Raw genomic sequence first — 27,119 nt, 5'->3', positions numbered from 1 at the left:
AGTATATTAAAAAGCAGAGACATTACTTTGCCAACCAAGGTTCGTCTAGTCAAGGCAATGGTTTTTCCCGTGGTCATGTATGGATGTGAGAGTTGGACTGTGAAGAAAGCTGATTGCAGAAGAATTGATGCTTTTGAACTGTGGTGTTGGAGAAGACTCTTGAGAGTCCCTTATACTGCAAGGAGATCCAACCAGTCCATTCTAAAGGAGATCAATCCTGGATGTTCATTGGAAGGACTGATGCTAAAGCTGAAACTACAATACTTTGGCCACCTCATGCGATGAGTTGACTCACTGGAAAAGACTCTGATGCTGGGAAAGGTTGGGGGCGGGAGGAGAAGGGGACGACAGAGAATGAGATGGCTGGATGGCATCACCGACTCTGTGGACATGAGTTTGAGTGTACTCCGGGAGTTGGTGATGGACAGGGAGGCCTGGCGTGCTGTGATTCATGGGGTCGCGGAGAGTCGGACACGACTGAGCGACTGAACTGAACTGAACTGAAAATATATACTCAACAAGGAACTACTGTATAGCACAGGGAAATATACTCAGTACTCTCTAAAAATCTATATGGGAAAAGAATCTGAAAAAGAATAAATATATGTATATATATTAGTATAACTGATTCAGTTCAGTTCAGTTCAGTTCAGTCGCTCAGACGTGTCCGACTCTTTGCGTCCCCATGAATCACAGCGTCCCCTGTCCATCACCAACTCCCGGAGTTCACTCAAACTCATGTCCATTGAGTTGGTGATGCCATCCAGCCATCTCATTCTCTGTTGTCCCCGTCTCCTCCCACCCCCAATTCTTCCCAGCATCAGACTCTTTTCCAGTGAGTCAACTCATCGCATCAGGTGGCAAAAGTATTGGAGTTTCAGCTTTAGCATCAGTCCTTCCAATGAGCACCCAGGACTGATCTCCTTTAGAATGGACTGGTTGGATCTCCTTGCAGTCCAAGGGACTCTCAAGAGTCTTCTCCAGCACCACAGTTCAAAAGCATCAATTCTTCGGCAATCAGCTTTCTTCACAGTCCAACTCTCACATCCATACATGACCACGGGAAAAACCATAGCCTTGACTAGACAGACCTTTGTTGGCAAAGTAATGTCTCTGCTTTTTAATATGCTATCTAGATTGGTCATAACTTTCCTTCCAAGGAGTAAGCGTCTTTTAATTTCCTGGCTGCAATCAGCATCCGCAGTGATTTTGGAGCCCCCAAAAATAAAGTTTGACACTGTTTCCACTGTTTCCCCATCTATTTCCCATGAAGTGATGGGACCAGATGCCAGGATCTTTGTTTTCTGAATGTTGAGCTTCAAGCCAAACTTTTCACTCTCTTCTATATAACTGATTACCTCCTATATTAACTTCCATATAAAGTAATATCTATGAATAGTAAAGGTTAGCTTTTTAAACTCTGAGTTTTTAAATAAATTCAAAGTTAAAAATCTGACTTTTAGGCTGCAATCATACATTTCCTTGGATTATAATTGTATACCTTTGCTATAAAAACAACTTGGGTTGGATAGAAAAAGTGAGAGGAGGGAAGAAGTATTGAGCCACAATGCAAACATAGATTTGTGGGTTTTATGGCTGATTTAGCCCAAAGATTTTCTCAGGTCTCCATGAAGTTCTCAAGACTACGGTAGTCTTCCTCTATCAGCGTAAATATCCCTGGGCACCACTTGTACAATAAAGCTGACCAGAGCAGTGAAAACTAGAAGATCCTTCACTTTTAAGTCAATCATCCTTAAGACAAAGCATTTCAGCCAGTTCTGGGGCCATACATGTGATATATTATCTACACAGTGGGTTCTTCCAAAAAAAGATGATGCCTTAAAGTGAACTGCATTCCTTTTTTGCTCACCAGGTGTTTATCAGCACCAGACATGGTTCCTGGGTCATGAGTCGTATGTCTGAAGATGGCTATCCCTGGGACGTGGTGTTCCACACCCGCTTTAAAATCATGCTCCGAAAAGTCGTGCCACGAACAGTTGTAAGATGGATGATGGGGAAAGGGATGAATCACTGGTTCAACCATGAAAATTATGGCCTTATCCCTAAAAACAGGTAGAGTATTTTCCCTTTTTGTGGTATACTCATTGATAATCAGGGTTGTCAGAAGGGTTTCTTTTTGAAAAGAGCCAGATTGCTAACATAGTAGTTCAAACTACAACCTAACAATATGGGTATCATATAGCTGCTAGATTTTGAATCCCAGATTCATTCCGTATGCCTTTTAAAAAGTAAATATTTGAGAAGATGAAGTATAAATATTATGAATTGCTCCAGAGAGTAGAACCAGGATTGGGGGAGGACTTCCTAATACCCAAAGCTATCCAACAATGGAAAAGGCTGTTTTAAGAGATTGTGATCTTCCTTTCAGAGGGTGGGGTGGGAAAACTGATCCAAATTCTACAGGAGCCTGTTATCAAATAAAGAAAAATAAACATCCATATTGTTTGCTTGTGTTCATAAGATCGGTGATGTATAACTTGGAGATTAACAGGCAATGAATATGTTCTCGAAAGCTAGCCATGGGAAGAACTCTTATGGTGTAGACTTAGCAAAGTATAACAGGCTCCTTCCCTCCTCCTCCCTTCAAAAAAAAGAACAGGAGAGCTTTGCAGTCTTTCAACAAATGCAATGTGGCTGCTATATTCTGAGATCTGATACCTATGCCATGCAGCCATTTTGTTTTTTTTTTTAAGTGGTTCTCCAATCTAAAAATAAAAGGAAATTCCAGACATATAACCACACTTTGCTCCACTATTCATGCTGTCATGCTATCCGTGGATATTTGAGATCAAGAGATATCCCCAAACTTAATTCTGTGCATTAATTTTCACACTAATCTCTTAATAGGAGAAGGAAATGGCAACCCACTCCAGTGTTCTTGCCTGGAGAATCCCAGGGATGGGGGATCCTGGTGGGCTTCCTTCTATGGGGTCACACAGAGTCGGACACGACTGAAGTGACTTAGCAATCTCTTAATAAACTTCAAAACTGATGGGAATTTAGTAAATTTTTCTTCCTTATGATCAGATAGAGATTAAATGAAACAGCAAGATAATTAAAGGTAGATAACATAAAGCAACAGTGGAAATATCAGCAGGATAATGACAACTGGAGTACTCAGGAGTTGATCATAGGCGTTGGCATTTTGTCTAAACGCTTAGGATGTCTCTTTTTTTGCAATGTGTTTTGCCCACATCACTTACAGGCATGTTTTCCTTATTTGTTGAAGGAAGAGATATGTGACATGTGAGTGAAGTCTCATGTGACATGAGAATAAAGTCTGAGAGTAAAGCTTGGGGTAGGCCAACTAGTCAAGTTAGAAAGTTTTACAGATACTTGAGAAACCACTTTATTCTCAGAGCCAACCCCATAAAATACTAACAGAGTTCAAAACTCCTCATTAAATACTCCTTTCTGAGTGTTTTCTTCTGCGTGTTTCAGAAACCTTGTTAAAGAGCCTGTCGTAAATGATGACCTTCCAAGTCGTATACTCTATGGAGCCATCAAGGTGAAATCAACAGTGAAAGAGCTCACAGAAACATCTGCCATCTTTGAAGATGGAACAGTGGAAGAGAACATTGACATCATTGTCTTTGCAACAGGATATACTATCTCTTTTCCCTTCCTTGAAGATCTTGTTAAAATAGAGAATAATATGGTCTCGCTGTACAAATTCATGTTCCCTCCTCAACTGGAGAAGTCAACTCTTGCATGCATTGGTCTCATCCAGCCCCTAGGTTCCATTTTCCCAGCTGCTGAACTTCAAGCTCGTTGGGCAACCAGAGTTTTCAAAGGTAAGTGAGTGAGTGAGCAGGCAGGTGAATGGCTGAGGGTTTCACACTTGGTAGACTTTGCTCAAAAACAAGTTTATAAAAGGAGGTTGCCAAAAAGAAGGTTTCCAACCTTGGCTGCTCTCACAAAACTGGCATCCTAAAAATTAGCAGAGAATTCAACAAATAACCAATACTTGGATACAAGAATAAATAGCCATAATCATTCCTTTAAAATATTAGAAAATTCAGAGAATTTCAATTGGCATAGTGTTCAGTTCAGTTCAGTTGCTCAGTCGTGTCCGACTCTTTGCGACCCCATGAATCACAGCACGCCAGGCCTCCCTGTGCATCACCAACTCCTGGAGTTTACTCAGACTATGTCCATCAAGTCAGCGATGCCATCCAGCCATCTCATTCTCTGTCGTCCCCTTCTCCTTCTGCCCCCAATCCCTCCCAGCATCAGAGTCTTTTCCAATGAGTCAACTCGTCACATGAGGTGGCCAAAGTATTGGAGTTTCAGCTTTAGCATCAGTCCTTCCAATGAAAACCCAGGACCAATCTCCTTTAGAATGGACTGGTTGGATCTCCTTGCAGTCCAAGTACATATTACTTTTTGTTGGACTGATGAGAGAACAGTGAAGAAGGAAGACATATGTGACTCCAAGCTTTGCCTATAAAATGTTTATAAATTCCTCGGGATATGTGCAAATCAAGAGACCTAGGGCCTACTCCATACTTAACTCCAAATTAACTCTTAATATCTAATCACCTCAACCTCACAGATCCCTACAAAGCTATAAAATTATTGAAATATTTCTCTCTGAGCATTGTGTAGCACTTTGCACTTCTCAGAAGACTGTTACTATCTCCCTGATCCCAGGGTTCAATTCAGCTAAACAAAAATTTATTGAAAATTCAGCCCTGTGCTGGAACTTGGTGGCACAGAGACAAATTTAAATGGATCATTTCAAGATAGTAAGACAAATGCTTTGTCAGAGGAATGCATGGAGTGTGTAGAAAGAGGAGAAAGGGTGCTGAGCAACAGCAGAGTGGGGTTGAGGAAGGGCATGTGGTCAAGGAAGACTCCTAGATAGCTGGGTTTCCCAGGTGCAGAAAAAGGAACCCTTGAGTGAGAGCACAGAGATGTGATATAGATGGAGATTTACATGCTATCCGATATTCCTAGAACATGGGGTGTGAGGCACAGAGGGGTGAAAGATTCTTCTTAGAGAGCAAGGGACCAGAACAGAGGAACCTTTTAAGGCACACCAAAATCACTGAAGATGCTGATTGCAGCCATGAAATTAAAAGACGCTTATTCCTTGGAAGGAAAGTTATGACCAACCTAGATAGTATATTAAAAAGCAGAGACATTACTTTGCCAACCAAGGTCCATCTAGTCAAGGCTATGATTTTCATATGGTCATGTATGGATGTGAGAGTTGGACTGTGAAGAAAGCTGAGCGCCAAAGAATTGATGCTTTTGAACGGTGGTGCTGGAGAAGACTCTTGAGAGTACCTTGGACTGCTAGGAGATCCGACCAGTCCATTCTAAAGGAGATCAGTCCTGGGTGTTCATTGGAAGGACTGATGCTAAAGCTGAAACTCCAATACTTTGGCCACCTCATGGGACGAGTTGAATCACTGGAAAAGACTCTGATACTGGGAGGGATTGGGGGCGGGAGGAGAAGGGGATGACAGAGAATGAGATGGATGGATGGCATCACCGACTCGATGGACATGAGTTTGAGTGAACTCCAGGAGTTGGTGATGGACAGGGAGGGCTGGCGTGCTGTGATTCATGGGGTCTCAAAGAGTCGGTCACGATTGAGTGACTGAACTGAACTGAACAAGTTGAATATTATATATAGATCAGCTCTTTCCTAAATTCTTGTTGATGTTTATTCTCTAGTCATGTTCAACTCTTTTGTGACTCTATAGACTGTACCCTGCCAGGCTTCTCTGTCCATGGGATTTCCCAGACAAGAATACTGGAGTGGGTTGCCATTTCCTTCTCCAAAAGATCTTTCCAATCCAGGGATTGAACCTGCGTCTCCTGCATTGCGGGCAAATTCTTTGCTGCTGAGCCACCTGAAACCCCTTCCCAAATTTAGCTGGTAGACCCAAAACCATCCAGTGGACCCTTGGGAACCCTGATTAAGTCTAGCCTGAGGACCTAGAGTCTCCACTTAAGAAAGCTCTTCTGCCAGAGGACCCAATGAAAGATTCTAAGCAAAGACCAGACATTATCAGATTTACATTTTTGGTAGATTATTTCAGCATTAGTGTGAAAGATTTGAAAGGCGAAAAGAGTCTCTGAGACCAGTGAGAAGGCTATGTAATCATCTATACTAAAACATGATACAACCTCAGCCAGGCAAAGAGACAACGTGGAGAAGAGAAATAGTTAAGGATAAAACCAGCAGGACATAATGATCAGCTCCAAGAAGAAAAATTAGAGGAAGAGAGCAGAATCACAGGTGACTTGCAGCTCTCAGGCAGTGGAAACTGGATTGAGAGCAATGCTGGGATGAGGGGAGGCGTGTGGAAGAGTATGCAAGCCTGAGCAGGAGGACTTCAGTGATAAGCTCAATTTTGGACTCACTGAATCTGAGATGTCTGATGACTAGCCGTTTCCAGGGAGTTTTAGTTCTTCAGTCATGTCCGACTCTTTGCAACCCCGTGGACTATAGCCACCAGGTTCCTCTGTGCATGGAATTCTCCAGGCAAGAATACTGGAGCGGAGAGTCATTCCCTTATCCAAGGGATATTCCTGACCCATGGATCAAACCTGGGTCTCCCACACTGCAGGCAAATTCTTTACTGTCTGAGCCCCTAGGGAGCCAAAAAAAGTGAAAGTGTTAGTTGCTCAGTCATGTCCAATTCTATGCAACCCCATGGACTGTAGCCTGCCAGAGAAACTGACCATTTTTCAGCATGTCTGAAGCTCCAGGGACACTTGTGACACAGATGGACTCCCAAGCACACAATGATAGCTCACATCAATCTTTCTCCATCCCCACTGCCCTACCCTAGCTTGTGCCACTATCTCCCTCACCTGGTTTACTTCACAGCCTCTTAACTGGTCTTGCTGCCTTTAAACTCACCTCCCTGGAACCCATTTTCCAAAATCAACACCTAGGAGAATCTTTCCAAAAGGCAAATCTGATCAGGTCACTTCCCACAGCTTCCCACCACCTTCAGAATGGAGCTCAAGCCACCTGGCACAGCTCCCTGGCTTCTTAGGCCCACTTTCCCTCTCCAGCTTCCTCTCTTACCACGACCACCCCACTTCAGAGTCCATGGCGTAGTCTTGTGAATCCTGGGCAACATCACACAGAACTCAATGTGAGTGCACACCCTGGAGTTCAAAAGCACAGCCTCACTGACTGGTTTAACATGGCTCAGTGGCCAAAATTTACATGTAAAAATCAATTACTAGATAAAGCAATGATACTGATTCAAACCAACCACTCAACCAACCTTTTATTTTCTAGGCTTATGCACCTTGCCTTCAGAGAGAACTATGATGGAAGACATTATCAAGAGGAATAAAAAAAGAATTGAATTGTAAGAATTTTTTTTTAATTCTTTACATAGAACACTATTGAATGACCCACAAGAATCACCTAGCTGCTGCTTAAAATGCAGATTCCTGGGACATAACCCAGACCAATTGAATCGAAATCTCTGGATGAGACTGGAAATTCGTATTTTTTTGTTCTTCCAAGGTGATTCTTACATATGCTAGTTTAAGATTCAACCACTTAAAAATAGTCATTTCACCAAATGAGAACACTTTTCCTTGACATATTTTTATTTGTTTTGTATGATGCCTGTGTTAGATTCTATATCTTCTCACACTCTGTGGTAAAGAGGAAATGGGATGGGGCAATCGTGGTGACAGTAGCCTGAGTATCTCTGGGAAGTTAGCTGGGGGAACTCCCATCAAAGCAAATTAGAAAGGAGTTGGTATGGAATGAAGGTCAAGGATTTATACTTTGTGACACAATAGAATCCATAAGTGATCTTAAGGATCCGTAAGAATCCATTCCATAAGGAATCCACAAAGTTCCATAAGTGATCAAGTACATTGGAAGGTTTACTCGGGGGCCTTACATCACATGTAGGGATTATCTCACTTTCAAATTCTAATTCATCTATTATATGCCAGCCAGAGTACCAGACACTTTAATAATTTAACAAAAAAATGTTAAGCATCTCTTCTGTGCAAGACACTGAGCTACACTTTCCTCTGTAATCTGATGTATCTTTGCAACAATCCTGACTAGTTTTACTTGCCAGAAGATTTGTAGCTGCTTGCTAAATACCAAATAATAATAATGGCTATAAACCCCATCACATTCGTAGAATTTCCATGAATTCAGACTTATTTATTTTATATCCTACTCTCAATCTGAAGTGTGGGTCTCCTGATGAAATAAACTAACACTTGCCACCAGAGTCATTCAAAACTCATTCATTCCTTCATCTCTCCATTCTTTCAGCAGCTATTGAATACCTAATGTTCTTATATAACTTAGAATATTTTGTGACTCTGTCCTTTTTTCTACATTAAGGTTTGGAGAGAGCAATAGCCAATTACTGCAGACCAATCACATCGACTACTTGGACGAGCTTGCTGTAGAGATAGGTGTGAAGCCAGACATCCTTTCTTTCTTGCTAAAAGATCCTAAACTGGCTGTGAAACTCTGTTTTGGGCCATGCAACTCCTTTCAGTATCGCCTGGTTGGGCCTGGGCAGTGGAATGGAGCCAGGAATGCCATCTTCACCCAGAAACAAAGGATACTGAAGCCTTTAAAGACACGGGCTATCAAAACCTCATCTACTTTCCCATTTTCCTTCCTGTTGAAAATCCTGGGGCTTCTTGCTGTTGTGGTGGCCTTTTTTTCCCAACTTCAGTGATTTTAATCTGTCAGCATAATGCTTTAAGTTGTAATGGCAGTCAGTACCTCTTAAAGAAAAAAAAAACTAAAAGAAAAAAAATTAAATCTAAAGTCTAAATTTTAGAGTTGGAAAGAACAGAGAGAGAGAAAGAGTTAGAAGAATTAGGTACAAAATGTATAAAACCAAAATTGTGTCATGAAATTTCTTTGCCATCCATCCTTCCCTCAAACTCACCAGACTCTCCAAAAAAAAAAAAAAAATCAATATAGTAACACTGGCTGAATAGTGCTGCCAAGCCTGAATAAAGGAGAGCCATATGGGAAAATAGTAGAATTACACAGATTGAAAAGCACCCATGGTTTAAATTATTGGAAAATTTAAATTGTGGGTAAATATTTAAATTTCTGCATGTTGTTCTTGATAGTCCTCTTAGCCAAACTTTATTTGGTCACAAAGTTCTCAGATGTTAAGTCAGGCTCCATTTGCTTCATGGAGAATCACTCAGAAATACTGGAGGGAAAAAAAAAGAGAGAGAGAGAGAGGATAGACTTAGAAAACAGCAACATTCGTACAGGTTTTTAGGGCCTCTCATTAAAACCTGAGCAAATAGCCGCTTTTCTTATATTTGTCTTATATTTTTGAAGGGCTTTCCTGGTGGCTCAGGCAGTAAAAAATTTGCCTGAAATGCAGGAGACCTGGGTTTGATCCCTGGGTAGGAAGATCTCCTGAAGGGAATGACTACCCACCCCAGTATTCTTGCCTGGAGAATTCCATGGACAGAGGAGCCTGGCGGGCTACAGTCCATGGAGTCACAAAGAGTTGGACGCAAGTGAAGGAGCAACTAACACTTTCACTTCACTATATTCTGATAGAGACACTGCTGTAAAATTAAAAATAAGCATACCATAATAGACAGATAGATGTATTTACAATATTCAGTTCAGTTCAGTTCAGTCGCTCGGTCGTGTCCGACTCTTTGCGACCCCATGAATCACAGCACGCCAGGCCTCCCTGTCCATCACCAACTCCTGGAGTTCACTCAAACTCATGTCCATCGAGTCAGTGATGCCATCCAGCCATCTCATTCTCTGTCGTCCCCTTCTCCTCCCGCCCCCAATCCTTCCCAGCATCAGAGTGTTTTCCAGTGAGTACTATACATATAATATGTATTTACCATATATATATTGAGAGAGAGTACTTATCATATACCAGTGTGCACATTGTGTGTGTTTCATTTAATTCTCATGACAATTCTGTGAGATGGGTGCAGCTCTTGTACCCATTTTACAGGCTATGAAACTGAGACTCAAGTTAGGTAACATGCCCAGGACCATCCATCTTGTGATGGAGCTGTAATTAGAACTCAGGTTTGCCTGACTCCAGAACTGAATATCATAACCTTGCCCCATAATACTTACTTACAAAAACCTCTACTATTAACAAAATACTTACTAAAGTTCTATTTATAATCACATATGTATTACTTTTGTAGGTCCTTTACAAAGAAAACAATACTCTTCTCACAAATAAGATCTGATTAATTTTATTTATAATATTTGGATTATATTTTAGCTAGGTCTAAAATTTGTTTGAAGGAATTTACAACAAAATAAATGCTTATATAATAGCATTAAAGATAATCATTGACATCTTCAAAAAACAAGTGTTAAGGGAAAAAGAGTATATTTCCCAAGTAGATGAAAAGTATTGTAATGACTGGGCCTTGTATTTAGCTCTAACCAACAAATAACCAAGGCAAAAAGCAAAACAGTAATCTTTGTCATCTGATAAAAGCAAACATACCAGCTTGTTAGGAGAGACAGACATTTGCTTAGAAATGAACTTTAAAAATGTCACAAGCAATTCAATGTCAATAGATGTTGAGCAACATAATAGATAAACATCTGGTTATAAAACATTCATCACAGCTGTTATTTCTCACATTGGGCTTTGGGAGATTAAACCATGCCACAAGCCCAGAACAAGACCTTCAAAGATAGTGGAAAAGTCAGAGATTCAAGATTTAGACAAATTTCTCCTTTTATTCCTCCAAAGCCTTTGGTGTCATCACTCTTCACTTGGCCTAGATTTCTCTCTACATTGCCCAGAACAATGTTCTCTCACATTGTTCTCTCACAATGTTCTCTCACAATGTTCACAATGTTCTCTCACATTGTTCTCTCACAATGTTCTCTCTACATTGCCCAGAACAATGTTCTCTCACATTGCCCAGAACAATGTGATGGCAATCCTGTCAGTGGAAACTCTTTAAAGGCTATTGAAATGATACCAGCCTTTAAATACAGGTGGTGTTTTTTTTTCATTGCTCCTACAAGCAGCTTCCTTTGAAAAAGTGTATATGGTATATATACTTAGTTATCAATTAAAAACCAGTTACCTTGCTAATTATTAAAAATCATATACAAGCCATTATATTAGTAATAATAATAGAATAGAATTTATCAAGGCTTTATAGCAAAAGTAGACAAAACCAGCCCACTACTTATATCTATAAATGAAGTTTCACCGGAACACAGTCATTCCTTTTCACTGATTGTCTGTGGCTGCTTTGAAGCTGTAATGACAGCATTGAGTAGTTGCTAACAAAAACAGTATGGCTCACAAAGCCTAAAATATTTACAGAAAGTTTGTAAATACAGAAAGCTTGCCAGTCCCTGCTTTGTAATGTGCAAAGCTTTGCCCTAATTGTTTTTTCATAACTCAATCATCATTACCACTACCCAGTGAAATGACTATGGTTTTTATTCTATTTCTATAGTGGAAGATCGAGAATCAATTGTCAGGTCGATGCTGAATCAGTTGCGGGGGAGAGGGGGAGGGAATAATGCCATTAGGACAAAATTGTTATTCAATTTACATTCTTGAAAATATTTAGAAAGAAGATGATCACTTGAAATCATCCCAAGTATTCTGGTATATTTTTTAAACATAAATAGTTCATATCCAGAGCCTGAGATTGATTAAGGAAGACTCATTCAAGTCTGTTCCTTTGCCTCCATACATCCTGAAACATGAAAGTATCCTAGATAAGCAAACCATCTAGGATAGTTTGTTCCAAACTGTGGTCCACAGAGACATTTTCTGCATCAGAATATCTTAGAGAGATTTTAGAAGTGCAGATTCCTGAATAAAAGGCAACTATAATTCAGACCTGCTGGATTAGAATCTCCACTGCAATCTACAGTCTTGATAAATTCTCTGGAGGATTCTTGTGCACATTAAATCTCAGAAACATTGGTTTGAGGCTTCTCAAAAAAAACACTGCTTTCAGAGATTAGTCCAGGAATTTTTCCACTCCTAAGGCCCCAATTCCTCCTTAGGTTCAGTCTGACAATTTCTTGCTGTACAACGTTTGTTCTCCTGAGAAGGCTGTTAACTAGCTACCATCTTCTTACAAAATCTCTCCCTGTGAAGGTTCCCTTTTACTAACTTCTGATTTTAACTATTCTTCTCCAGATGATTGGTCCTTGATTTTCCACCCTCAAAGCCAAATGTGTCATATTTGCAGAAAAATAAAGATATTTTAAAAATAAAACTATTGGACCATGATATGTAACAAAATTTCAAGTAATAAAGATTTTCAAAGCTTAACTGAAATGTAATCCAGAAGTCAAATTATAATGAGGATGACAAAAGAAGATTCTTCGTCATAACAGGTCTTTCATACTGGAAGATGTTGCTACTGGCCTGCAATGCCTTGTACAGAGCTTTTGGCTATTTCCCAAGAGGGAGAATATGTTTACACTCAACATACCTCACTTTCTGGTCCAGTCTGCCTTATGACCAGATCATGGATCAATGAGGCTAAAACAAAGGCTCCTGATGTTGTTCAGTCACCAAGTCATGTCCAACTCTTCAAGACCCCATGGACTTCAGCATGCCAGGCTTCCCTGTCCCTCACCATCTCCCAAAGTTTGCCCAAGTTCATGTCCATCGCATAGTTGATGCCTTCCAGCCATCTCATCCTCCATTGCCCACTTCTCCTTCTGCCTTCAATCTTTCCCAGCATCAGGGTCTTTTCCAATGGGTCAGCTGTTTGCATCAGGTGGCCAAAGTATTGGAACTTCAGCTTCAGCATCAGTCCTTCCAATGAGTACTCAGGGTTGATTTCCTTTAAGATTGATTTTAAGACTCTAACCTCTAATCCTGATATTAGATTCTACTTAATTCAGGTTGGGTGCTAGAATGAGATTAAATATGCAAGGGTTATATTAAGGAAAATGGCTGCATGAGAGGAAAGAGAGGGCTGTGCAAGAAAAGCCTGAAAGAGTCCCTGAATAGCAATGCAAATCTGACCCTGAATGAAGGAGAGAGGGAAAAATGGGTGGATGGAAACATCATAGACTGTTGTGCAGTCTAAAGAAGAATCAGCAGAGCCTCTGGGGACACCTAAAGCCATCAGAGAAGCCCTGACTCTCCTGTGAATGAAATGCTTCCGTCTCTGTGCTATGTCATCACTGACTTAAAGCAGCTCATGGGAAAAGTGACCTGAGCATGAGTGCAGCAATGTATCTCAAGTACAGCAGCTAACGCCCTTGGTTAATTACACTCCCTATTGTGAAATATCTATAAAACACATTCTCATGGTTACCATAGGTTCATAACGTTATTTTTATATTCTTTACTTAGTTGAATCATCGCTTTTAGATTAATTTACCTAGTTAGTCATCAGTTTCTTCCACAACCAGTTCTGAGATATTAGTGTCCTTTCCCTTTGCCCCAAAACTTCCAGTCCCTAAAAGCCCAGACTCAAAGGTGTTTGTGAGAGTACCAACAAGAAGATGCTATGCCTTACTCCTTTCCTCAGAAACCTTCAGAGGCTCTCCATCATTTATTATTCAAAACTCTCCACACAGGCTGTCACCTCCCTCCCCAGCATTCTTCCCACTGTGATGCCTTCACACCTTCCCTCCAACGTTCTCCACACTGCCTCACTAGCTGTCCTTTCTTCATGCTATCTACTCTTGCCTTCCCAATACTCTAGTAAGATCCCATCCTTCCTACAGTGGCAAGTCAAATGCTTTTCCCCAGTCCCTCCAGCCAAAATATATCTCCTCCCCCTCTGTATTACCAAACCACTTTGTTTCAGTCTTGCAATAGTGTTTACACTCCTGCCTTCTATTAGGTTACTTCTGTAGTTCCTAAAGAAGTCACCTCAGTTTTCTGAGACTGAGTTTTCTCAACCGAGCATAGAAAAGGGGTCAGATGATCACTAATTCCCATTAAATATAATATCCTATGGTTCTATCATAATTCATTGTCAATTTTTAAATAACAGTTAAATAGAATGTCATTTGTAGTTCACTAGCACTAACAGCAAAGGTGACAATTTTGTGCCAAGGAGCTACCAAACCCAACTTCCAGAAAATACACAGAAAAGGCTGCTTTGGCACTCCTCAGGGTAAAGCAGTAATAGGAATCATATTTTGGAACCAAAGGATCACTGCAAGTCACTGGGTCATTTTAAGGATGGAAAAGACTAAAGAGAATGCTCTCAGATATGAAAACAGAGATTCGAAGAACTCAGGTCACCATCCAGGGCCACATGAATAGTCGTGTCTCCTGAATGCCAGCTGGTATTGCTTCCTCTATCAGTTCAAACAAACTGCAATGAAGACTGGCTGCTTTATCTTGTGGGTGAGAAGTATACACCTAATACTTGTGTTTTCACACCCAGATATCCATCTATATCTGTCACATATTCTGGGAGAGGAATTTTAATTCTAACTATTAAACAGAGCTTTAGTTGTTAGATATTCTTATACTTTGGGCTACTAGCCAGTAGAAAGTAATTGATTCTATAGGATCATTATGGAACTATTTCAAGCTTAGCAACCTAAAGAAACTGGAAAAAATAATAAATAGTCATTTACCAATCACTTATTATGTTCTAAATATTTTGAAGAATTCAATTTAATTTCATCATATTTAATCCTCATAACCTATTTTATATACCAGGAAATTGAGACATAGTGGCAAAAAGGCTTTTCCAAGTTATGTGGGTTATAAGCAATTCCATCTGGGTTGGACAATGAAAGGAGGATGAATCAACAAAAAAATCATTTATTTCTTCATTTTCCAATGTCCATCTTATATCCAAGGTAAAATATCATGTTAATGAATTTTATCCCCTCTCTACACACCAAGAATGGGGCTGATCCACAAGAGAACTAAGAAGCTGATGAAATGAAAGTTGTCAAAGAAGCTTAAAAATTAGTTTTAATATATTTGTGTGCCTAATACAATCACATAAAATTGTATGAATATCTACAGTAATAAGTATGTTAACTTAGGTATTAAGGTATCTAAATAAGAATGGGGACAACATTTGTTTGAAAAAAAAAATTCTTACAAGTGCCTGGGGGCAAAAAAGAGAGACTTGAGTTTGGAGCAAAATGAAATTCTTCAGGAGAAGAGAGAAAGGTTCGGGTTTTTTAAAAGAGGATGGAAGGAAAGAAAATAAGAACAAAAAGAAAGAAAAGAACCAGCAGGATAGCAGAATGTTGAGTAGGAGGCCATGCAACCTCTCCTTGTGATTCTTCAGCTAGTCAGTAAAGCTATTAAATACACACACACACACACAAATACTGAGTGGAGCTGGACATTTTGTGGAATAGAGAAGGAGCTAAGCCCTGCACTTAAATTAGGTTTTGGACAAAAGAGTCCAATGCAGACATAGAGAGACCATGCTATGGCTGGGAATGCCATGATGAGCAAGAAAAGCCAGATGCACACTTTAAAGATTTAGATAATTGAATTCTGTAGTACTTACAAAGCACTTCCACAATTCTTTTCTAACCTAATCCCACCACAGCCTCATGTGTTAGGCAAAACAAGGATGACTGTTCTACTCTGCACAGAATACTAACGAACCCTGATTTCTCAACAGTGTTCTTTCTGCTTCACCCCTCGCTGCTATTCTAAATACAGTAAGTCCACTAGGTACAAATAAGTTCCACTAACAATGCACTCTGGTAATGGAAATTATTTGTACCTAGTGGACTTACTGTATTTAAGTTACAGTAAATAAGCTAAGTTAGCTTATTTCCTAAGTTAGCTTAGGAACCCACCAATACAATCGGCTATATAGTACCATACTATAATAGGTTTATTATACTTTTCACACAAATAATACATAAATAAACACAAAAAAATAAGAAAAAAAGTTTAATCTTATGCTATAGTACCTTGAAAAGCACAGTAGAACCAGTTATATCACCACTGCTTTTATGCTTGCTTCCAGATATCCTGAGCTTGAAGTAAAAACACTGTACTCTGTACTTTGTACAGTAAAGTACACAAAAGCAAAACCACTTGTAGAGGATGCACACATGACAATGTACACCAGACACGTGAACTAACTTACATAACTGGACACACAAATGCTCATTTGTGTCTTTGAAAGCTCACAACTTGAAGGTTCCCACCTATGTCACCATGTAAACATTCCCCATTAATTACAAACTTCTGAGGCAGTTACAAAATATAATAGCACCTTAAGTGTTATAACAGTTTCTAACTCACTGTTGCAAACTTTCCCACAAAATTTCATCAAGCTGCAAAGACGTCTAAGGGAACTTAGAGTGGCTGCTATTTGCTCTAATCCTTAGATGGCAGAGGTGTGAATCACTGATTCACCACTGTTGACAGAGAAAAGACCCATTTCAAGCAAAATAATTAGCCTTAAGTAGGCATAGTACTATTTCCACCTCCCCTTTAAATGCTACTGTTCTGCAGGTGTATTCTCACAAAAAGAAAAACAACTTCAACATGAAAGGCACTTAGGGAATTAACTCCACTTAAGAACACGTGTATTAAAAGAAAAAAAAAAAAAACTGTTGACAATGGCACAGGGAGCTTCTTGATGCTTTTTGTGTGGGGGAGTTGAAGAGTAAGGAGTTGTGACTGTTTTTACTTTTTCAGAGGGAGAAAGAAAAAAATTGCAATAGGTAGGTCCAATTTACAACTGGGACTAAAACTGAGTAAATTCTATGCTCTCTTTTAACTTTGAAATTCTGTGGCTTTAAATATGAACAGAACAGGGGAAGAAAGGAAGGGAAGTGAGACTTCAGAAGATTATTTTAAAATGCAATGAAGGAGCAAACAAACATCCCTCTAGTGCATCAGTCATTACAAACAAGGTGTGATGCATTAACAACAGATCTTTAAATCTCAAAACTTTGAAATAAAACGAAGACTGTTTCTCATTCATGCTATATATCCATTGGGAATTAAGGTCTGCTCATCATAGTTACTCAAGGCATCCAGGCTAATGGAACAGCCATGTTGAAAGTTTCTCCTTACCATACTGAAGGAAATGAAAGTTCTATGAGATCTCATACCAGCAATTAAATCCTCTGAGCCCAGAAAAGACACTTGCTACTTTGGTTCACAGTTCACTGACCAGAACTAGTCACATGTTCCCAACCAACCACTAAGGGGCCAAGAAGTTCAATCTTACCATGTACACAAGGGGCAGAAATTCCAAGTTACACCCTAAAGAGCATCATCATCCGCCAGTTCAGTTTCTTAGGGTCTAGGTTTGTTTCAAAAAGGGGCCTGGATAGATTTCACCATTCCAAGGCCTCAAGTACAACTAATTGACAATAAACCCTAAAATTAAAAGAAAAAAAAAGTGAAGGTGCTGTTGAAGGCCAGTGTTTTTATTTTTAATTATTTTAAGTTTCTTGATAATTATGGAAAATGAGATGCTATGATCAATGGCTAGGTTTATACACAGCCAACACTATAAAATTTTTGTTTCCATTTATGTTAGCAGCTTGCCTGGTAAGGCCCTGAGATCTCCTTGGTGGGCACCAAGGGTGCATGTACAATCAAGGTAAGTACCTAGGTATGGGTTTTGGGACACTAATTGTGGCCCTGGCTCTCAAGGTATCCATGACTCAATATCAAACATATTTTGATTTTTAAAAACACACTTGAACTAATAGTAGTCTTGAAGCCTTAATTTCGGGGTAAAAATTAAGCTTTGAAATCATCCAAATACTATCATCTTCATAGCTACAGGAAGGCAGCTGAGCTCAACAAAGCCAACAATGCTGTTTTGGTGCCAAGTCTTCAATAAGCCAGAAACAATACAAAGGGAGAGTGTTGTCAGCCAGCAACAGACCCAATGATACAGAAGACCCTCTGAATGCAGGGCTAAAGGGCGTAGTGAAACTAAGTTGAAAATCAAGGGGAAAAAAATAAGATTTGTCTTTCCAGAACTTTCTCCATGCTTCAGTCTTACCAATCAGTCTTGGAGTTTAGTCTCTGTACCTGTGGAAGTCATTTCAAAATTGTAAATCAAAAATCAAGACACCTTATCTTGTCTAGCAATAGCATCATCATCATCACCATCACAGCCATCCTTAATGTGTGTACTGTGTACAAAACTCTATACAGATTGTCTCATCCAGTCCCCACCACAACTATGTGAGGCAAGTATTATTATGCTTACCTTAAACTGAGGAAATTAAAGGTTTAAAAAGTTAAATAATTTTCTCAAGATTACCCTAATAGTGCCCAGAGAAACTTTACTTAAACTCAGGACTTCTGATGCCAAAGACTGTGCTCCTTCCAAACATTTGTTATATTTCTCAAGTGCCTTGGCAATCATCTGCATTCAAGTCTTAAGATAGGAAGCTGGGATGGACATATACATACTACTACATATAAAACAGATAACTAATGGGGACTTACTGTATAACCAAGGGGACTCTACTCAATACTCTGTACTGACCTATATGGAAAAAGAATCTAAAAAACAGTGGATATATGTAAATGTATAACTGATTCACTTTGCTGTACACCTGAAACTGATACAATATTGTATATCAACTGTACTCCAATAGAAACTAATTTTTTAAAAATAATAAAAATATATAAATAATTAACATAAAAAACTGAATACTAATATGGGTGATGTATGATTTGGAAACAATAAGCATTTTCTCTAAATAAGAAATGGATCCAAATGTTTAAAAGTGACTCTTTGACCCCATGGACTGTAGCCCTCCAGGCTCCCCAGTCCATGGGGTCAAAGAGTTAGACACAACGGAAGCGACTTAGCACACATGTATGCATATATACATATAGCTGATTCACTTCACTTACAGCAGAAACTAACACAACATTGTAAAGCAGTTATACTCCAATAAAAAACAGAGATATATATCTGTATTTCTCTATCATTATAAGCAATGCTGTCTAATCTGCCTTCTTTAACTGTTCAAGTTTTTGTTAATTTGGAATTTTAGATGTGGATTTTAATCATTAATTTCATGGATTTTAATCATTAATCTCATTTTGAGATTTGCAGTGCCCTATAACTGATGAATGGACCTCCATATAGATATGCATTATATTAACACTGGTTAGTTAAACATTTTGTGGTTCCATTGCTTAGGACTATTTTTTTAAACTAACTCTTCCCCATTTTGGGGTTCATTGTTATAACTTATTACACAGTCTTTTAAAGTTTTCCTCAGATCATTTTTTTAATTGAGAGTAATATATTTTTGTTTGTTACTGTCCCGTTTGAGAATGTTTCTATTGCTTTTTCATATAAGTGAAAAATGAATGGGATATAGAATTTTTCCTGGTGTCTCCTTCCATCAAAATTCTGGGAAGTTTCTTCCAAATACTTCTGGTTAATTTAGTGCAAGGCAAAAGCCCAATCCCAAGGGGAATTGTTTTACTTTTTCAGGAAATATATTTTAAATATCCTTCTATATTTTCCTTGCCTAAATGTGCATAGATGTGTTTTTCTTTATCTTTTAAATGCAAACATCCCACCAGCTTAAACACAAATAGTTATAGAACTTTTTCTTTGGTTTTCTCTAATCTTCAGTGAGCACTTTGAATAGAATTATTTATTCATCAAAAAAATATTCATTGAGTACTTTTTTGTGTACCAGTCACTGTTCTAAACTCTCAGGACACAATAATGAAAAGAAGAGACAAAAATCCCTGTCTTTGGGGAACTTACATTCCAGGAGGAGAGAAATAAAACTAAACAAGTATTAACTTTTGTTACACAAAATTTCTATTTTTAAGTCAAAAAGTGGACTAATGTCAGCTATTTCATATGGCTCAACTCATTAAACTTATAGTAGATAAGATGGTGGTAAGGGCTGAGGAGAATAGTAAAGCCAGGTAAGGGGACTGGAGGTTCCCCTGCAGAAAGGGTGGTTATAATTTTCTCCATCATCCATGGCGCTCTGTATTTTAATGATGCACATCAAACACATAACGTGGAAGACAGACTCTCACCTGCCCTAATCCTGCCTACTTTTTTCAATCTCATCTCAATTCATTTTCTACCTCTGATCCAGTCATACCGTTCATCTTACTCTCCCCCTGAATACACCTCTTCTTCCTGTCCTAATCAGATGTCTCCAACTATTTTAAAGTTTATTCTTCCACTTGCATCTTTCTCTATTCCAAATCCTGCTCTGGTGATGTCCCTAATTCCACTTAAATCAGTTTCATATACTACCCCCTTGCCTGAATCGTATTTTGAAAATCGGTTGAGATCCCATTTCCTTCAGTTCTGAGAACTGTTCTGAAAGGGGTTTGTCTCTCTGGTAGTTAACGTCATGCTCTAGTGGTTATCAGTCCAGATTTTATTCATTTAGAAGCTCTAAAAACTTTCAGTCCTTGGCCACATCCCAGAGGAATTAAGTCAGAGTTTCCAGAAGAGTCCTAGTATCATGACTGCTTAAAAACCATCCCAAGTGATGCTAAGTTCTAAAACTTATTATCTGAAGAACTGAAGAAGCCCTGAAGAACTTTATAACATCCCAAGACCTTGTGTGGAATCTAAAAAAAGTATAACAAACCAGTAAATATAACAACAACAAAAAGAAAGACTCACAGATATATGCAGTAGAACAAATGAATGGTTACCAGTGAGGAGGGTGAAGGAGACACATAGTGGCTGGGAAGCAGGAGATCAAATACTGACTATAGGGGGAGATGCATTAGACAAAACAGGGGAAACTGCCGATATTATATAATAACTGTAGTTGGAAAGTAAACTTTTAAAATTGTGTAAAAACTTAGTTTTGGACTTCCCTGGTTGTCCAGTGATTAAGACTCCATGCTTCCACTACAGGGGACCAGAGTTCCAGCCCTGGTCAGCAAAGATCTACATGCCGTATAGCAAGGCAAAAAAAAAAAAAAGCTTTTTAAAAAGAAAAAAATTTTAGAAAAATTCTATATTCTTAAAGAATATTTGAAAAAGTGGATATGCTTTTCTTTAATTTTTACCTTAATTCATGGACGTTAAAGATGTGACAAAGTAAAAATGTGGAAGGGGGCTTGGGGAGAACAAACAGTGGCACCATGTTTATAACACACACACACACACAATAAACAAATAATTCTGATCTGCTGATTTAGTAAAAAAGAAGAAAAATCCTAATGCCTGAGGCTCACCCCATAGAGATCTGATTTCATCAGTTCTGGGGGTTCTGTGTTAGTTGTTCAGTCGCGTCCAACTCTTTGCAGCCCCGTGGACTGTAGCCCTCCAGGCTCCTCTGTCCATGGGATTTCCCAGGCGAGAATATGGGTGTGGGTTGCCGTTCCCTTCTCCAGGGGATTTTCCTGACCCAGGGATCAAACCCAGGTCTCCTGTATGGCAGGCAGATTCTTTATGTTCTGAGCCAAGAGTTAAGATGTAAATCCAGCCCAGGTCCAGACTCTACCCTCTCAGGCATGAGTCTAGGCTACCTTGCCTCTAAGTAGCCTGGAATAGCCCCAGGGCAGGTTTTACATAGCATTAAAAATACTTTTTAAATGGAACTTGACTCAAATTTAAATAAAACTACATTTATAATTGCAAAAAAATAAATAAAAATAAAAGTGACTCTTTAGTGTAGCAGCTGTTGTCCTTATTTTATTTACTCCCACCTCTTTTAAGAATGAAATCTAGGAGCAATGAATATGCTGCTGTGACTCCCTAAAATAATTTCTCTTTTGCAGGGAAAAGAGTAAGACTAAAGTACATATCACCAGTATTTATCTTAGCATTTCATGGTTGCAATTAATCAAGTTAAACTATAAATAATGGCTAAACTTAGATTGCAAATTTTGCATAACATTCCTTATCTCCTAAACAGGGTTCATCCGGTATACCCGGGACACCTAGGACAACACTGGCTCTGGATCACACAGTTTAATTTCTGCAAACTCTTAACTGTGGCCAGGACTTGGCATCAGGAATTTCAAGTCCATAAAGTAAATAACCTGATATAACCTCTGATTCTTTTGATTTAGGGAGGTGGGGCCCAAATTTTTCCTGTTTTGTTATTGTGCTTCAGCACAGATTCACCTCACCAGAATGCCACTCCCTTGGTTTATGGAGAGCTATAAAGTCACTCCCCATCCCAAAGGACAAAGAGGGGTAAGTGATTGAGTACTTGTAACGGGACGGTAAAGTCATAGTATCAAGTCTTCTGTGTACACTGGTAAGTACATTGCTGGGTAGACTACTAAATGGTTAATTAAGGGGAAAATGTGTATTCCTAATGCAAAGGGAGATCAGTCCTTTTTCTTAAGAGCTTCCATTAATAGCTTCTAACTTGGTGTCAGACAATGCTTTGGGGGTTTGTCTACCAAATGTTGGAATGAACTCAGAGACAGAGGCAATGACCCCTCCCTTTTGAATCTGACCAATTTATGTTATATATTGTCTTTTTTTCACTCAGTTAAATTCACAGGAGTATAAATTTTAAGAGTTTCAAAACTCTCTTGTAGATATCCGGTTGAATGCCATCTGATTTACAGATGGAGAGACTGTCTGTCCTTTGTTATTTGCTAGTTTCCCCTCCAGTCGAGGGAATATCTGTGGCCTTGTAACCGTTATGGTGAATTTAGAACCTGGGAGAACTTTTCTTATCAGGTGGTTGTGTTTCGGAAGAGTCTGGAGGAGGGGGGAACAGCTGCTGGAGATTAGAAATCCCAGAGGATGACCCTGCTCTAAGCCAAGTTTCTCACAAGTTTGTGTTTGGTTGTTCCCAAGGGCTAAGTGTACCCCCTCACTCACCACCCAACTGCCATTCAACTAAATCTACTATCTCTGATTACTCCTGAAATGAACAGCCCCCTAAGGATATTGTACCATTGTAGAGTCTGTGCCAATATTCATTGCTAACAGAATGTATAAGTGTGTATATGTCCATGTGAGAGAGACAGGGGAAGAGAGACACAACACAGGACAGAGAGACAGAAAGAGAGAAAAGGGAAGGGGCAAGTGGATACAAGTATGTACAAGTAAAGGACTGGATACAAGCCTGTCTGGCTTCCCTGGCAGCTCAGAGGTAAAGAATCTGCCTGCCAGCGCAGGAGATGAGAGTTTGATCCCTGGGTTGGGAAGATCCCCTGGAGAAGGCAATGGCAACCCTCTCCAGTATTCTTGCCTGGGAAATCCCATGGACAGAGGAGCCTGGCAGGCTACAGTCCATGGGGTCGCAAAAGAGTCACGACTTAGTGACTAAATACGACTTAGCGACTAAACAAGAAGCCTGTCAGCACCAGTGAAGATGGCTTCCTTTGAAATACATAGATGAATCGCACCAGAAACCTTTAACACTGGTTAACTGCTAGACTAGGTATAGAATAGTTTGCATTTTTTGACACCAGTAGATAAGGTCTCCTGATCAATTAAAATATATTCAGAAGGAAAGACTGTAACCCAGAGATTCCTAAACCTCCTAGGTTCAAGGGGCTCTGTAGTGTGCAAGTAATTTTGTCAAGCTATTAAATAGCCTTATTAAATAGTCACATTAAATAGTCACATCCAAACAACTTGAGTATTTCTGTTCTTTGTATTTTTATTCTGTTCTCTGTATTTATACTTTTGTTCTTTTACAATCAACCTTGTAGTTATTTGAAATAATAATACACAAATATAAAGGAAAATGGTATTTTTATTTTATTATTGAATAATCACAATTACTTAATGATGAAGTGCACATAGCACTGCTCAACTCTTGGATCAGCTCAAATATTATCCCTTTATTTCCTGTTCTACCTTAACTGTTCACTTTTTAACATTGCAACAGTCAGAAACCTAGCTTTGCAGAGATGTCACATCATGGAATAGAACACATTCCTATCTGATATAAAAACTGTGAACTACCTCCAGCTAATACTTTGGTATTCAACAAACATGGAGTATTACTACGTTTTCCTCAAATTTTTAAAATAACTCAGTACCTCTGCACACAATTCTGGGAATGACAGCCCTAGCATCATGTTCTAACCCCCTATATCATCCTGATAAACCAACAGAGGCACTCAATCTGACTACAGTACATTATATTTTTGCATCTTACTTCTTTGAAGTAGAGGCAGTGATGTAAAATGCTTAGGAAAAGAACAGTTGTTTGTTTGTAACCCCCATGGTTAAAAATCGGTGACTGTGATGCAACCAACAGTAATTTCTCAACTCATTTAGCAATTTTGTGTTGCTTAAGTTATTTTGCTTGATGTTTTTTATAAACTCACTTTCATCCAGTGGATACTTCACAAATTTGGTCATACTTTTTATTTTTATTACTTTCATATTTAGTCAGCTTTAAGGAGGCTTTCTTCACGGAAATAATAATGATGATGGTGATGATACACTGCTTTTAAAACCTCCGGCAAAGGAATGGCCAAATTTTTATTGTATATTCACATTAGAAGCAATAGCATTTTTAATATTCACTTTGCATTAGCATGTGAAATAACACTAATCAGTGGCATTAGAGTATTTTTCACCTTAATAAAATTTCCTACTCTGTTATCACTTTGTCTAACCTACAGCAGTCACTGACTAGAAATGATTTTTAGTTAAAAGAAATAATAAAAGCAGACAATACTTTTTCTAAAAAGCACTTATTAATTTTTTAGAAGTATCAATACTTGAAGAAATGGGTGGAAGCATTAATTTTCATTAGCCTGTGAATGCGGTATTCACCGTGAGCGCATATGTGCTCATGCAGTCTCGTGTTCGCTTTTCCAAACATGAGAACAACTCATGTGAGACTATGGAAACACACCAAGTAGATCTGAAATTAAAAAGAAAAGAAAGAAAAAGTCCTGAAGGGTGATTTGAAACCTATTTTTTCTCCTTTTATCATTTTCCCTCTTTCCCTTTCTCTCAGCATCAGTTCTTTCATTTCCCTACTCATTTCCTTCACTTGCTAGAACACAACTTTAGCTATATATTTCTAGTTGTCCCAATACTCTCTTATTCCAAATAAATAAACCCAAAATTGTCAAGGCAGATATCTACAAAAATACCAGATTCAGGAAAATGCTCCTGCATATGTAAAAATAACATAGCAACTTCTATTCTGAGATAAGAATATCCCAAGTACTGTGCTAAAGTGTTTTACACATCTGTTGATTCATTCCTACAACAGGTTCAACTTCTAGCTATATTTTTTATTTGTTTTTATTGGAATATAAGTGCTTTGCAATGTTGTGTTAGTCTCTGCTATACAATGAGATGAATCAGCTATCTGGATACATATATCACTTCTCTCCAGGGCTTCCCTGCCTGCTTTCCCCCACATCACACCCATCTAGGCCACCACAAAGCACCAAACTGAGTTCCCTGTGCTATACAGCAAGTTGTCGCTAGTTATCTATTTTACATATATCTAGTCCATTCTAAAGGAGATCAATCCTGGGTCTGTTGGAAGGACTGATGCTAAAGTCAAAACTTCAATACTTTGGCCACCTCATGCAAAGAGTTGACTCATTGGAAAAGACTCTGATGCTGGGAAGGATTGGGGGCAGGAGGAGAAGGGGACAACAGAGAATGAGATGGCTGGATGGCATCACCGACTCGATGGACATGAGTTTGAGTGAACTCCAGGAGTTGGTGATGCACAGAGAGGCCTGGTGTGCTGTGATTCATGGGGTCACAAAGAGTCGGACATGACTGAGCAACTGAACTGAACTGAACTGAGTGTATTTTAACATATCTAGTGTGTATATCAAAGAAGGCAATGGCACCCCACTCCAGTTCTCTTGCCTGGAGAATCTCATGGATGGAAGAGCCTGGTGGGCTGCAGTCCATGGGGTCACTAAGAGTTGGACACGACTGAGCAACTTCACTTTCACTTTTCACTTTCATGCATTGGAGAAGGAAATGGCAACCCACTCCAGTGTTCTTGCCTGGAGAATCCCAGGTACGGGGGAGCCTGGTGAGCTGCCGTCTATGGGGTCGCACAGAGTCAGACACGACTGAAGTGACTTAGCAGCAGCAGCAGTGTATATATGTTCTTGTGGGAAAATCCCATGGACAGAGGAGCCTGGCAGGCTACAATCCATGGGGTCACAAAGAGTCAGAAAAAATCACACACGCACACAGCAACATGCCAACCAAGTGTATATATGTCAATCACAAATAGCTTCATTTTAGAGAGAAGGAAACTGAGACACAGAAACAAATTACTTGTATAACATCACACTGCTGGCAATTAGCCAACACTAAACTTCCAGTTCAGGTCTGACTCCCAACTACCCTACTTTCCCACAAAAAATCCACAGGGATATTTACTTCTCCAAAAAGGCTGGCTGCATCTGGCCCACACTGAGTAGCAGTAATGACCTGGGGAGGGAATTTTTATGGATTGTACGTTTGATAGAAAGTCATTTTGAGGACAGACTGTCTGACCTAGAATATTAGCTCCCAGAAGATATTTACTCAATTATTTTTTAATTAAAAAGATATAAGGTGATTAATTAATTAATTGTACCTATCAGTAAATCAACGCATTGCCAAATATTTATGCAACGACTAGTCCAGGCCAAGAACGCAGCTAGATGCTATGAGAAAATAAGAAAAAAGTCAAAGAAAATGGCCTTCTGTGAAGGAACACATAGGCTTATGCAGAAAGAAGACCAAACACATACAATCCAGTGAATCAACACAGTAATGTAGTCCCCTCATGTGGGGAACATGCTATTTCTTACAGGAGTCAAAAGAATAGCCCTACTTAGAGTCAAGCCTCCATAGAGTCAAGCGGTCTTGATGCCTCTGTGGCCAATCTCTGGCCCGTACTCTCACTGCTGCCTCTCTCTGGAGGGCACTTCCTCCACTCCTCTGCCCACTGGAATTCTTTTCATCATTCAAAGCCTGGAGCAAACAGTACACTTCTCTGTTGCTTTCCTACCTCTCCAAAGTCAGTATTAGCACCTCTTCCATCATGCTCATATTGCAAAACACACGTGAAACATATCTCTGTGTTAGCACTTGACACAGAACATGGTATTTATTTTCAAATCTTACTTTCCCACTGAATGACAGCTAAAGAAGGCATCATGCCTTATAAGTTATTTTGTACCCCTGAATACCTTGCCTAGGGCTTAGCAGCATAGAAGCCCCTCATTGAG

The 27,119-nt window shown here is 39.2% G+C and overlaps 2 protein-coding genes and 1 long non-coding RNA gene across 4 annotated transcripts in view; all 3 read left to right on the top strand.

The window, feature by feature from the left end:
* Positions 1 to 12,258, top strand: part of FMO2 (flavin containing dimethylaniline monoxygenase 2) — a 49,961-nt gene extending 37,703 nt beyond the window's left edge. Inside the window, exons 6-9 of the mRNA XM_055419653.2 lie at positions 1,874 to 2,073; positions 3,463 to 3,815; positions 7,292 to 7,364; positions 8,375 to 12,258. Coding sequence (XP_055275628.2) covers positions 1,874 to 2,073; positions 3,463 to 3,815; positions 7,292 to 7,364; positions 8,375 to 8,720 — 972 coding nt within the window. The 3' untranslated portion in view covers positions 8,721 to 12,258. The remainder of the gene's footprint in view (positions 1 to 1,873; positions 2,074 to 3,462; positions 3,816 to 7,291; positions 7,365 to 8,374) is intronic.
* Positions 12,259 to 17,499: 5,241 nt separating this feature from the next.
* Positions 17,500 to 20,485, top strand: LOC148775161 (uncharacterized). The gene is made up of 2 exons (XR_016039630.1): positions 17,500 to 17,562; positions 17,745 to 20,485. It is a non-coding gene; the product is annotated as an uncharacterized LOC148775161 (long non-coding RNA).
* Positions 20,486 to 22,007: 1,522 nt separating this feature from the next.
* Positions 22,008 to 27,119, top strand: part of FMO1 (flavin containing dimethylaniline monoxygenase 1) — a 33,788-nt gene continuing 28,676 nt past the window's right edge. The window contains exon 1 of one of the 2 annotated variants that reach the window (XM_088845474.1): positions 22,008 to 22,131. In XM_088845474.1, coding sequence (XP_088701600.1) covers positions 22,069 to 22,131 — 63 coding nt within the window. In that variant the 5' untranslated portion in view covers positions 22,008 to 22,068. Of the gene's footprint in view, positions 22,196 to 27,119 lie in introns of both variants that reach the window. The other variant, XM_088845475.1, reaches the window with a different exon arrangement.

Source organism: Moschus berezovskii, chromosome 17 (genome assembly GCF_049115385.1).
Source record: "Moschus berezovskii isolate FMDL1 chromosome 17, NW_MosBer_1.0, whole genome shotgun sequence".
NCBI classification, from domain to species: domain Eukaryota; kingdom Metazoa; phylum Chordata; class Mammalia; order Artiodactyla; family Moschidae; genus Moschus; species Moschus berezovskii.
This window is presented reverse-complemented; position numbering and strand designations above follow the sequence as displayed.